Consider the following 14,179-nt stretch of genomic DNA (forward strand, 5'->3'; position numbering starts at 1 on the left):
TAATTAAAGGGAAAAATTATCATATTGTTCAACCATCAATGTCGATATTATCAACTATTGCGCTCCCCGTTAATGGCGGTGTTGTTCCAACGCTCCCGTGTGTTTCATGGATCCGTTAACTCTAGCGACGCGTCTGTTTACTAACACCTGCCGGTTTTGGTGTAATGACAATCGTGACTCTAACAAGTGGTATCAGAACCAAAGGTCTCGAGTTCGAAACACACCTGGCTCACGTTGAGGGGGGAGATTGTTGCGCACCTCGTTAATGGCGGCGTTGATCCAACGCTCCCGTGTGTTTTGTGGATTCGTTAACTCTAGCGATGTGTCTGTTTACTAACACCTGCGGGTTTTGGTATAACGACAATCGTGACTCCAACATCAACCTTAAAGATATATAATCTAAAAACTCAAAATCTGCACAAACATTTTGTCCCTAATTTTTTTTTAAGTATCTTAAAAACAATAAACCAGTCCCGCGTCCCAATAAAATCCCTAAAATTTATAAACATTTTTTAAAAATTCAAAATCCCTAAACACTAAAAAAAAAAACTAAAAATAATATGCACCCTACAACAATGCATATGCATTCAATGCTATATAAATCGAGATATATTCGACATCATTACATTGTAACTCTTTTTCATCATCTTAAATTAGACAACATTTTTATATTAAATCCACATTTAATTGACGGGAAAAGCATATTCAATAGTAAAAGCGTTTCATGAAATTTATTCAGAAGATTCACTACATGGATCTATGTGGTTCAAGTCTGAAAAACATTGCCGGAGATTCATGGTGAAGGTTCACCATATGGATATATGTGGTTCATATGAAAAAATACATTCAAACAGTATAATATTTACATATGGTATTTGTCTTTAAGGGGGATGAAAATTAAAGTTCTTGAAGAGTGAAATATTTATGTTTATAAATGTGTTTATATGAAAAAATACATTCCTAACAGTATAAATATTTACATATGGTATTTGTCTTAAGGGTGATGAAAATTAAAGTTTTTGAAGAGTGAAATATTTATGTTTATAAATGTGTTTATATGAAAAAGTACATTCAAATAGTATAATATTTATATATGGTATTTGTCTTTAAGGGTGATGAAAAAACAGCATAATATTTAGATATGGTATTTGTCTTTAAGGATGATGAAAATTAAAATGTCTTAAAAAAATTGAAATATTTATTTTTATAAATGTGTTTATATTAAAAGCAGTTAGTTTTTAATTTTTTTATAAATATTATTAAAAATTTTGTGTGGAGAGGTAATTTTTACTTTAGTATGGAAGAGATGTTGTAATGCTCTATCTTGTTATGTAAATATTTTGATTTAGTCAAATTACATAAAAATAAAATAAAATAAAATAAAAAAATTAATAAAAAAGTATGTACAAAAGTCAATTTACCATTTGAAAATTTTAGACTCCAGGTTTTGAGAAACCATGGTTTTTCCAATGATATATATATATATATATATATATATATATATATATAACCATCCTAGATTTATCTTAACTCTACATGTACCAAATACCTAAAGGGATCAAATCTCAAGCCTTGTTAAGAGTGAAAAGAGATTTCATCCCTCTAGGTGCTTAGTAGACTAGGAGTTAAGCTAGATCTAAGTTGGTTATAAATATTATATGTATATTCAAGATGTAATAAAAAAATAATATTTTTAATTGCTGCCACTTGATAAAAAATTGTAATTAACTTTATTAAAGTACTAGAATTTGATAAATGGCAATTTATAATTTATTTGAATTGTTAAAAGATTTCTTAACCATGTAATTAAATTCCAATTCTAAAATTCAAATTATTTCCAACTTTATTGTCATAATTCTATAAACATCTCTCAATCATTTAACTTATATAACTTAAGTAATAAAATAATATTTATTTTTGAAATAACTTTTATAACTCCATATACACACTTCAAAGAACAACCCTCACAAAGATTACAATACACAACTCTTATTCCCTATCAGATCGATGCAAGTGAGAGCATGTAAACTCTGTAAAATGAAAATATTTCCTTTAAACCCCAAAACAATTCCCAATCTCGCATGTATATATATACATATACAACTCCTTACCAGGGATTTTGTATTAAAGTCCCCCAACCAAATTGAAAACAAAAGCTCCACAATTTTCGCTTTGTCAATCTTCGAGTGAAAGAAGAAAAGAAATGCTTTGGAGCCAGCATTCACTAGAAACTCACAACGATGCTAACTCTAGAGAGCTAAGGGCATAGACTATTTACATTAAAGTAAACTCACAGCTCCATAGATCCAGCAAAATTCTTATGCAACACAGAGCATAAACCATTTTTTCTTATAAACAAAATACATTACAATATTAAGTGAACCTCTCCTCTCATAAGCATGCAAACCATCAAAATGTGGTAATAGTAATTAACTGCATGTCTTCATGTGACCAGTCACATGTGCATATAACATCAAGAAATATTCATACCATCCTCATAAAGCTAGGATTACAACTTAGCCAAAAGTGTATACATAGCAGGTTTCCCATTAAGTACATGCAATATTTTTCAATGGCCATTCCAGAGTTAACACAAAGTTATATATTAACCAATAACAAAGAAGTCATGTAATTATTTATATTCAAATATACATAAGCCATAGCACTTATAAATCCTAGTACTCATTTCACTACAAATTGTTACTGAGATCATATAACTATTTTTTTATGACTCCAGTTTCTTGCCGATGTCATTTCCTTATAAATATTTCTCATCATCTTACAAACTTAGACTATATTTATATATTTAATACACGTTTATTAATGCAAAAGTGTATTCAATAGTCTTAATCACATCCCAAAAGCGTTGCATTTTAATGTTTTTTTCACAATGTAAGCGTAAGTGGATAATCCTATTTAAACTGGTAATTATTTTTAAAGGTGTAAATGTATATGGAAGGAATAAAAAAATTGGGAATATTATTTCACTAGGAAAGCTTAATCTTGAATACATGCCTATATGGTTTGAGAAACTCTGTGATGCAAGCCGACGAGCGAACCCATTGTGCACAACTAATGCATAAGCACAATTTGTTGATAGACCTTGGCCTAGGTGTGTCAGACTCCGCTAGCTATCTTTTATGTCACATGGTGTCGTCAAGGCCTAATTTCTACCCGGGCGTGAGAGTGATCTTCGTAGAGGTCGTAGAGGCCAACTACTTTTTCCCCAGGTTTTTCGTCGAAGTCGTAGAGCCCAGCTACTCTTTCTCCAAGTTTTATATGTGTTACGTATGTATTTATGCCATGATATTATATTGATTATGTTCTATCTATTTAAGTATTACTTGTTTAAGTAATCTATGTATATGCTTATTTAATTTTATTTTAAAAAAATATTTCATAATTTCATGTATTGTAAAATAATTTAAATTTAACTTAAAATTAGAGCTAAAAATAATTATATCATTTAGTTATAAAGAAAAAATTATTACAGAGGAGCATTGTGCAGCCTATGATGTGTAAGTGTGTTTGTCCGTCATCAAAGTTGAAATTTTACTCATATCTGCCAAAATACAAATTTAAAAAAATCTAAAAATAAAAATAATTAATTTGAATGTTTTATATAGTTATTTACATTCAAGGTATATGATAAAATAACTATTAAAAGCACAAGATAATTGCATTATAATACAATTACTTATGTGTTTAATAGTTATTTTATCATATGCGTTGAATTTGAATAGATCATAAATTTACCTTCAACAAAAAAATAACCACATTAAAATTCCAATTCAAGTAAAATTTTAAACATCTTTACTTTTTACTAAAGTCAATGCCATTTCGTAAAATAAAGTAAAAGAGTTATTTCAACACAAAGAAGAAATTCTTACTCCAAAATCTTTTAATATTTCTTTTAGTTAAATATTAAAATCTCTAAAAACATAAACATTTCCACTTCAAAGTTGTAATATTTGAAAATTTTGTTATCATGCCATGTAAAAAATATCATTATATCTAATATTAATATTGATATATTATAATATTAATAATATAAATTTAGTAAGTTATGATTAATACAATATTAAATTTAGTGTAATACTAAATTTGTCATATTATAATATATATATTAATATATCATGATATATATTAACTCTAGATATATATGGGAGGGAAGAACAAAGACAGAGTGATAGAGGTGGAGAGATAGAGCCAGTGAGAGGAAGGGAGAGAGAGGAAGGATGAGAGAGGAAGGATGAGAGAGGACTTGAGAGGCGGGAGGAGAGAGAGAGGGATAGAGAAATGGATTTGGAAGGAAAGAGAGGGAGGAAAGAAGAATCACATAGAGAGAGAAAAGTGGAGATAGAGAGAGAGTGGCAAGGGAGAGATGGAGAGAGAATGTATATGTTTGGGGGTGAGATAGAGAGATAAATAAGGAGAGACATAGAGAAGAGGGGGAGAGAATGAAAGATAGTGACAAAGTTGGACGGCAGAGAGAGAGAAGATGGGGAGAGAAGGAGAGATAGTGACAAAGTTGGAGGGCGGAGAGAGAGAGAGAGACAAAGACAGGGAAATAAGGGGGAGAGACTGAGGGAGGCAGGAGAGAAAACGAGAGAGAGGAAGGAGGAGAGATTGGATGTGAGATAGAGAAGGAGAAAGGAAGGGATAAAAGACAAAAGACACAAAGAGAGAAAGGTTGAGTGAGAAAGGGTGTTATAAGGGAGATGGAGAGAGAGGGAGGAATGAGGGAAATAGGGAAGAGAGATAGAAAGGGGGAGAGAGGGAGAGAAGTGGAAGAAAGAGAGGGAGGGAGAGGAAGAGGGATGGAGAGATAGATAAATGTGGAGAGAGTGTGTATGTTTTGGGGATGATATAAAGAGACAAAAGAGAGATAGAGAGAGATAGATATATAGATGCAAGGTGAAGAGAGGGAAGAAGAGAGAGATAGAGTGAGGGAGAGATAGATAGATATGGAGGGATAAAGCATGTGTGTTTGGGGAGGGGGGTAAGATAGAGAGACAAAGAAGAAGATATGGAGGGACATATAGATATAGATGGAGGGAGGAGAGAGGGAAGAATAATTATTGCATTAAATATACTGATTCTAGTGTAGATGGTGATTTCTAATCCTATTTGATTGTTTGCATTGTAGGAGATAAACTAAAGGACAGTGGGGAGGAGGAATGAAGAGAGAGAGAAGGAGAGGAGTGAGAGAGAGAGAGGCAGACACAAAGATAGAGGGACAAGAGAGGGGGAGAGAGAGAAGGAGAGAGGGAGGGATATAGTGGCAGGGTTGGAGAGAGAGGGGGGGGGGGCGGAGGGGGGGGGGGAAGACAAGGGGGGGGGGCGGAGGGGGGGGGGGGGGAAGACAAAGAGATGGATTTGGAAGGGTAGAGAGGGAGGGAAGAAAAAATACATACAGAGAGAAAAGTGGAGTGAGAGAGAGGGGGGAGTGAAAAGGAAGATATGGAGAGAGAGAGTGTGTATGTTTGGAGTGATATAGAGAGATAAATAAGAAGAGATGGAGGGAGATATAGATATAGATAGAGATGGAGGGTGGAGAGACGAAAGAATATTTCTTGCACTAAAAGCATTGAATTCACGGTATATGGTGATTTCTAATCCTGTTTTATTGCTTGCACTAGATGCATTAATTTCAGTGTAGATGTTGACTTCTAATGATATTTGATTGCTTGCTCTAGATGCATTGATTTTAGTGTAGATGTTGATTTCTAATCCTATTTAATTGCTTGCACTAGATGCATTGATTTAAGTGTAGATGTTTTGTAATTCTGTTTGATTACTTGCATTAGATACATTAATTTCACTGTAGATGTTGATTTCTAATTCTATTTGATTGCTTGCGCTATATGAATTTATTTCGGTGTCGATAGTGATTTCTAATTCTATTTGATTGCTTACACTAGATGCATTGATTTCAGTGTAGATTGTGATTTCTAATCCTATTTTATTTCTTGCACTAGATTCATTGATTTCAATGTATATGGTGATTTCTAATCCTATTTGATTTCTTGCACTAGATGCATTGATTTTAGTGTAGATGTTGATTTCTAATCGTATTTGATTGCTTGCACTAGATGCATTGATTTCAATGTAAATATTGTTTTCTAATATTATTTGATTGCTTTCACTAGATGCATTTATTTTAGTGTAGATGTTGATTTTTAACCTTATTATTTTATTCCTTACATTAGATGCATTGATTTCAATGTCGATGATGAATTTTGATTTGATGTAACTCAATGTATGATGGTACATTAACTTAAAGTGATTGGATTAACAATGCACATTGATTTCAGTGTAAGTACAAAATAATGATTGACAATTTGCATTAATTTATGTGTTATAGTAATTCAACCTATTAATATTGGAGAGCAAGAGAGACAAGGTATTATGTTTACTACAATAGTTTGAGTTAAAGAATTGAATAATTTACAATCTCAACTATCCTTTTCATATAATTGATATGAAAATATGGAAAAACTAACAAATGATGTAAAGATTTTGTAAATCTGACTACTCATTAAAAAAAAAAAATCAAAATTACATTATTTCTTTAATTTTGCAAAACAAAATATAGATTAAAAAAAATCATCAAACTGTTTTGAAGGAAATAACTTATTTCAAACATTAGAAATAAAAAAATGATTTCAAAATTAATCTTGATGCAGTAAATTATTAAAACTATTGTTCAAAATATATTTAGTAATACCTCGATGGACACTATTAGGAATTATTAATTGTCAAAATTTGTGATACCTAAACTTAAATGAAATAGATGTGCAGTATCAATCCTCTTGCAAACTATTCACAAGATTATATCCCTTCTTCATCGCCAACAAATTACTAACAAAAAATTACATACACATAGAAATATAACAAACAATTATAACATTCACAAGCATTACCATCTTAATCTAAACACATAAACGCACAAACCACTAAAAGCATCCAAGCGCATACGTCCAAACTATTCAAGGCAAGCAACAACGAAAAAAATTAAAGAAGAGAATGATATAGTCAGGTCAAATAAAGAAAACATAATGCAAGTTTCAAGGTATGAATTTGATCTCAAACATATACCTAATAATGCTAATCTAAAAATATGTCATTGTTTCCATGAACCGGAACCAATCTAGATCCATCTAACTTTGGATCTAGCATGCGCCGAGAGGGATAAAATCCCTCGAGGTGTAAACCTTTCCTCAAATTCCACACTCCAAAAAGAAAGTTTGCACATTGAGGGATTTGATCCCTCTCGGTGCATGATAGATCTGGAGTTAGATGGATGTAGGCTAGTATATTAAATTAAATTATTTGATATAAGTTAAAAATGTAATTATAAATTATAAAATATTATGATATGAAGTTATCCTTGATCCCAATGAATTTTGTTCTTTCCCTTAATCCATTTTTTTCTCAAACTATATCTTTCTCTCGATAAAGTATTAGTATTGGTGTTGATCTTGTGTGTTTTCACTGGATATTGGAAAAACTTCCCAAATTTTAATGATTTAAGCATGATTCTCAGTGATTCCCCAAACTTATGGTTTTACACCTTAACTTTGCTTCCTTATAGGAATATATTAACATTTCTTTAGATCGTAATGATTTTTGGTATCCCCTTGAGAGAATACCTTTGATAGTTGTTGTTAAATAAAATGTTGTAATTAAATTTATTGAGTTATTTGAATTTTATAAATGGTGATTTCTAAAAGATATTTTTAACTGCATAGTTAACTTCCAACTATCCAGTCACCATAATTTTCTTTCTTGCTCACTCTTACATTGGTATCCTAAAGTATAAGCATTCATCAACCATTTAACCCATATAGCTAGAGTAATAGAATAATATTTATTTATTTGTTTTCTCTGATATGTAAAACTTTTTGTGTCTTCATACAGACACTTTAAAGAACAAACAAGAAACTACCAATAATCAACCCTCACAAAGATTACAATACCACAACTACTCCATCCATAATTTTCACTGCACAAGATTCTTGTCCTCGATCATATCGATGCAAGCGATAGCAAAAGTAATCATAAAATAGTAATTCAAGCAACCTAAAAGGAAATTGTGGTATTATATAATAACTCTAGAGAACAAATTTTACATTTTGGACAAGACTAGTTATTGAAAACACGAAGAAAATAACCTTCCTAGTTAATTTCCTCTACACCTCCCCAACCTGGAGTGTGCGGATTAAATTTTCCAATCCAAAAAATCAGCAAGGCTATTAACAACAAATCCACTGAGGTCTCTAGCTTCCTATACAAGGATGATAATTTTACAGACACATAGAAATTTATCTTACAGGATGTACTACAATAGTTTTCCTAAGCTAAAGCATAATAAAGTTTCTACAACATGACTTATTTGTTGATTATCTAGCTAAAAGCATATGTTCGTTCTTGTTTTTCCCTTTCTTGATATTTCTCATCTACCTTTTCAGATATGAGGTTCCAACTTGCATACATAATCGTAAGCCTTCCTTCCCTTACCAAAAATACCACCTATTTTCTTCGCATTCCATCCCTCAACCAAGAATTCCAAGATATCAACATTGTCTCTTGATGTGTACACACCTAATCTCTAAACAACATAAGAAAATTAGTAAAAAAAATTAACATCCTACCCATCGTACATCAAATGTTTAGGCATTATAACCTTTTTCTGCATCAAAGCTTCAAAATCTATAATTCTGGTGCCAGGATCAATCTCAAACAACTTTTCAACATTCTTTGTGTATGTAGTCTCATGTCGTTTCTTGTTTGCAACAATAGTTCCACATATTTGGGCCAATTTTTGGTGGCCAGATCCTTTAGGAAATCTTGTAGTGTTGTTATGTGATATGAATGTTTCTCTTTCTAGGAAGGAAGTATATATGAATCCAAGATAGGGGCTATTTTCTATGCCTGGACACTAAACAACCAAAAAAAAATCAAATTATAAAATTCTCATTCAAAAGCTAAAATATTTTGTAGAAACTCCTAACATGCAATATGTCCGCAAAGAAATAGAATGAAATCCCACAACTTCTTACTACCAATAGGAAAAAAATAAAATACTTTGACAAAATGCTTGCAATGATAAGACACTATACCCTTCCAAATCCAATAAGATACTGTATGTTTTGTTCAATTTGCCTCATGTCTACTCGACCACACAAGTAAATATGTTTATGAAGAATATCGTGATGTTTTTCGTCCTCAACTATCCACATATGTGTCCATGTTTCCAAAGAAGTGGGACCGACACTAGTCTCATCTATTACACCATCAAATGTGTTAAGCATAGTCTGGTAAGTAGGCAATGTTTCCTTTGTAATCATGTATCCTACTAGATAGACTAAATAGTCATTTGGTAATTCATGAGACCACTCCCACAATTCTATAGGTTGGTTAATGAAGCCCTCAGAAGATATATCAAGCAAAAAATCTTGTGGTTGCCAAGACTTTTCAACAAGATTTGAATGAATCACTATATTTTTCTGCCCACTCCTCCATGGATTTAAAGGTATCAACCTTCTTAGGTGGCATGGAATAAGCCACCTGTTCACGAGCTTCATGTGGTTGGAAATGGATTCTGATGTTTTCAACTTCCTTGAAAGATAACATCATAAATTCATGAGAATCAAATGCATATTTAGGGAATTAAATGCAGGTACTCTACAAAATAACAAATGAAGTCTTAGAAGTTAAAATAAGGATCACTGAGAGACAAAATCTATTTATGAATACATCACCAAACATGTGATTAACTAGGGATCTGCATTTTGGTTCACGAAAATTATTAAATTCAAAAATCTAATTTTCTAACACATTATAATGACTCACAATGTAAGTGAAATTGCTAGAAGGAAACTAGCAATGTAAGTGAAAAGGCTAGATACCAAGGATCCTAGCAGAGATGAAATATTAAGCCTATCACCTCAAAATGACTACATTTCCTTTAAAGGTGAACTCTATAAGCATGCGAAATCTATAAAACAACAACATTTCCTTTAAACACCAAAACATTCCCCATTCCTTTTTGGTAAACACACGATTCAAGGATTGAATTCCATAAGTCTTTCGTAGCGAATAGTAATAATTTAATATAATTTCCATCAAGTCCTTCCTAGAGAATAATAATAGTTTAATTTAATTGCACTGAAGGAATTATTTTAAGGGACAGTTGGCCACCGACCTTCATCATCTTTCGAGAGCCATTTGCAGCTAGCCATGTGCATTCTTTGTTTAACTCTGCAATTGTCACATGTGTATGTTTTCTTTCAAACCCCATTGTTGTCCAGACTTAGGGTGTAAAAATAAGGGAATTGGGGTAGGGGATCAAATTAGCTACATGTATTTTTTGTTCCAAACCCCATCGCCTCTTAGCTATCTAGAAATTGGGTGTAAAAAGAAGGGAATTGGAATAGGGGAAATCAATTCCAGTAGTTTCCCTTGGAATGATGTTCCAAGATTGAAGAAATTAAATGCTATATTGCCATGGGGAATTGACTTGAAGAAATTAGAGTTACTCTCATCAAGATTATAATTTATTTTTATTTTTATTTTTAGTTTTTTATTTTATTTTATTTTTAGTTTTAATTTTTATTTATTTATATTTTTTTTTTTTCCCATGGAAAAAGTCGTAATTTCTATTGATATAAAGAAATTACATTTTGCAGATGCCAAGTGCATATTCATATGGAGGCAGAGATGCCTGACGAGTTCATAAGCTTTTGACCAAAAAGAAAAACTATTATGTCTCCACGCAGGGAGTCTGTTGACTGCTATACTATGATTATACTAGTTTGCGACTGTAGTAAGTATGATCAAAAATCTATCCGGCTCTTCGCAGAGAGCACTAAAACTTTAAGTATCCAAAAATGAGTTTGTAACCAGTACCAAGTTGTAGAATATGTACAGTAAATACAAAGATAGTCTAAAATAGGTGTGGGCCTTATAGCCCATTATCTGTAAGATCATCAAAAGGTCTGTGGTAATGCTGGTAGAAGGTCCCGTCGATCTCTTCCTGTATCAACCAGTCATTTCCTTGTCTATGCGCTGCCTCTTTGGATAGTTGATCTGCCCCTGTATTTTGTTCCCTGTAAATGTGTTGACAGACAAAGGAGTCAAAGGATGTAATCAATATTTTAGCTTCATCTAATATATGCCTCAATGAAAATGCATTGCAATGAGATGCATCATTCAACCAGTTGCAAACGATTTTAGAATCGCCGAATAGTTGCAGGTGTCTGCATTGTTTTTGCAGTGCAAAGTGGATAATATGTTTTGTTGTGCATAGTTCAACAAAGTTATTGGTTCCCCTGCCTAAATTAATTTGGATCTTGAAGCAATGATTTTCATTAAGATGAAGGATGGCCCCACCCCACATCCCGCCTCCTGTGCAGAGCCATCAAAGTAAGCCCAGGGCTTAGATTTGTCAATGGTTTCAGGTCTGATGGTGCGTGGAGGGGTGCTGGAATCTTTGGCTAGAAGCAGGTCAAAATCAGCGATGGTATGGAGCAAGATGGCAGGCCAATGGGGGGATCTATGGTTGAATATAGACTGGTTGCGAGCAATCCATAGTGCCCAACATACAAGAAGAGGCATATTTGTGGTTTTTCCTTTGTGATTTTGACACCATGTATTCCAGGCATCCATAAGATTGAGCCCATGCCAGTTTTTTAAGGTAGGATAGTGAGCAATGATGGAGTTCCAAAATTCCTTTGCTGTGGGGCAGTTTAGAAAAAGGTGCTCTGTGCTTTCTTCATCTCTGTGACACAGGTGGCACCAGAAAGGGCCATAAAACGATCTCTTCATCAGATTAGTCCCGGTAGGAATCTTGTCAAAAAGGATGTTCCACATCAGTAAGCGAGAGCGGGGGGCTGCCTTGAGCTTCCAGAGTATTTTCCAAATTGGAAGAATGTTCTGAGGCTTGTGTGGTTCCATTAGCCTTATATAACCCTGTTTCGGGGAGTATACACCGTGTTTGGCAAAGGCCCAGATTATCTCATCCGGTCCATCAGTGAGACGGATGTGTGCCTGGGTAAGGGCATCTGTATAGTCCTGCCATTCATGCTACCACTGAACCAGAATGTCCAATTCACGAGCTGATATCCATGCCTGATGAAGAAAAGAGGAGTTGTTGTTGTCGCCAATGTGCTTGATGTGGGTGATACCCTTGCTGTGTAGATACCTTATTAAATCTGCAGATAGTCTATGAGCATTGCCACAACCTACCCACGAATCCAAACCAATTCGAACAACATTGCCCTCCTTGATATGCCATGTGATGCCTTCTCACAGGAGAGGTAGTGTACTGATGACCACTTTCCATATATTGGATATGTTATTTCTCGTTCCATGCTGCTGTCTGAACCAGTCCATCAGGTTCATTGGCCATATATATTTCACATGTGCAACTCGGGACCATAGACTGTTAGTGGTAATAAGCTGCCAACCAAGTTTAGCTGCCAAGGCTCTGGAAAAAAGATCGAGCCTCTTGATGCCCCATCCTCCCAATCTCTTGGTCTTTGCGATAGTGTCCCATTTGACCCAGGCAAAAATCTTGCTCGGTTGATTACCCTTCCATAAAAATCTGCAGCATATACTCTGTAATCTGTTTAGAATACCTTTTGGTATCCAGGATAGGGTCATCCAGTAGACTGGAGTTGCTTCAATCACCGCCTTGATGAGGATCAGTCTGCTTGCCCGAGATAGGTATTTATGGTACCATATCTGAAGTCTCTTTTCCACTTTCGCAACAAGCCATGTCCAGTCCACTATCCTGTATCCGAGAGGCTTTAATCTAAATCCCAGGTATTTTATACCCTCTGCCAGATTCAGAGAGGTAAAAGGAAAGCGCTGAGATGTGTATGTGATCTCATGTTGAGAGCAGCCAACCGTAGTGATCGTGGATTTACTATCATTTATCACCATCCCTGTGGCTTGTTGAAATAGATTGAAGATGTTCTGGAGGGTCATGGTATCCCCAATACTGCCATTTAGAAAAATGAGAATATCGTCAACAAACAATAGATGAGTGAGGAAAAAATTCTCAGCTATTTTGATGCCTGACAGGTGATTTCTATCGCGAGCAGATGTAATAGTCCTACTTAATCCTTCCATTATAAGTAAGAATAGTAAGGGCGAGAGTGGACATCCCTGTCTGAGGCCTCTCTCCGAATTGAAGAAAGTTGTAGCTTCCCCATTAAGTAGCACACTACAAGATACATCTATTATACAGCTCATTATCCATTTGATATATGCAAAAGGAAATCCTAGGTGGGTCAGCAGTAGTCTGATGTAGAGCCAATTTTCTCTATCAAAGGCCTTAGATAGGTCCACCTTAAGTATCATACCTTTCTGCTTTTTAATTTGCATGGTGTGGAGGAGTTCCTACGCTGTAGCGATAGCTTCATGTATCTGTCTGTGGTGTAGGAAAGCAAATTGTTCAGATGATATATGTCGTGAGAGGATAGGCTTCAGGCGATTAGCGATGATCTTTGCAATAATTTTATACAGACAATTACAGAGGGAAATGGGACGAAAATCGTTGAATGAGGCGGGATTGTCAGATTTCGGTATGAGGGCTATGAATGTGGATTTGATGGCCAGAGATATTCTGCCACTCCTTCTGCAATTCTCCACAATCTTGAGTAGGTCATTCCCAAGGATTTCAAAAAAAGCTATGTAAAACTCAATGGTCCACCCATCTGGACCAGGGCTCTTATCTTTTTTGAACCATTTTAAGGTTGCCTCCAGCTCTTCCATTGATACTTCCATCAACAGATCCTCCGTGTCTTCCTGTTGTACAAATCTGGGGAAATGTTCAGCCACCCGCATGATCTCCAAGATGTTCACAGCTCTAGGGGCTTTATATATGCTCCTGAAATGCTCTATAGCTAATCTAGCCAGATCCCTCTGAGATGATACTGAGTGTCCTTGTTCATCACGCAATTCCCAAATAGTGTTGATGGCTTTGCGGCCGTTGGAAAATTTATGAAAGAACTTTGTGTTATCATCTCCTTCGGTGAGCCATATTGCCCTACTCCTGAGCCTCCAGCTTTCTTCCCTTTCCTTCAGAATTTGTGAGCGCTTCATGATGTGGGAGGTGTAGAGTTCTTTGCTTTCTGGTGTAGGGAAGGTACCGTTAGATGTGTCCTCA

General features: G+C 34.5%; 1 protein-coding gene across 1 annotated transcript; it reads right to left on the reverse strand.

Annotated features, from left to right (window-relative positions):
• Positions 1 to 11,340: 11,340 nt before the first annotated feature.
• Positions 11,341 to 13,140, reverse strand: LOC149203244 (uncharacterized). The gene is made up of 2 exons (XM_089401807.1): positions 12,427 to 13,140; positions 11,341 to 12,078 (listed from the first exon to the last, which is right to left on the reverse strand). The coding sequence occupies exons 1-2, from the start codon at positions 13,138 to 13,140 to the stop codon at positions 11,341 to 11,343; spliced, it is 1,452 nt and encodes a 483-aa protein (XP_089257933.1).
• Positions 13,141 to 14,179: the final 1,039 nt, after the last annotated feature.

This window comes from Pinus tabuliformis, chromosome 2_1 (assembly GCF_031772625.1).
Source record: "Pinus tabuliformis cultivar Carrire ecotype Pingquan chromosome 2_1, CPIR1, whole genome shotgun sequence".
NCBI lineage: Eukaryota > Viridiplantae > Streptophyta > Pinopsida > Pinales > Pinaceae > Pinus > Pinus tabuliformis.

Excerpts from the sequence above, each read along its gene's own strand:
- LOC149203244 (XM_089401807.1), bottom strand. The coding sequence starts at position 13,140 with ATGGAAGGATTAAGTAGGACTATTACATCTGCTCGCGATAGAAATCAC. Across the intron at positions 12,079-12,426 it reads TATGGTCCCGAGTTGCACAT|GACTATACAGATGCCCTTAC; the intron begins GTGAAATATATA and ends CATGAATGGCAG.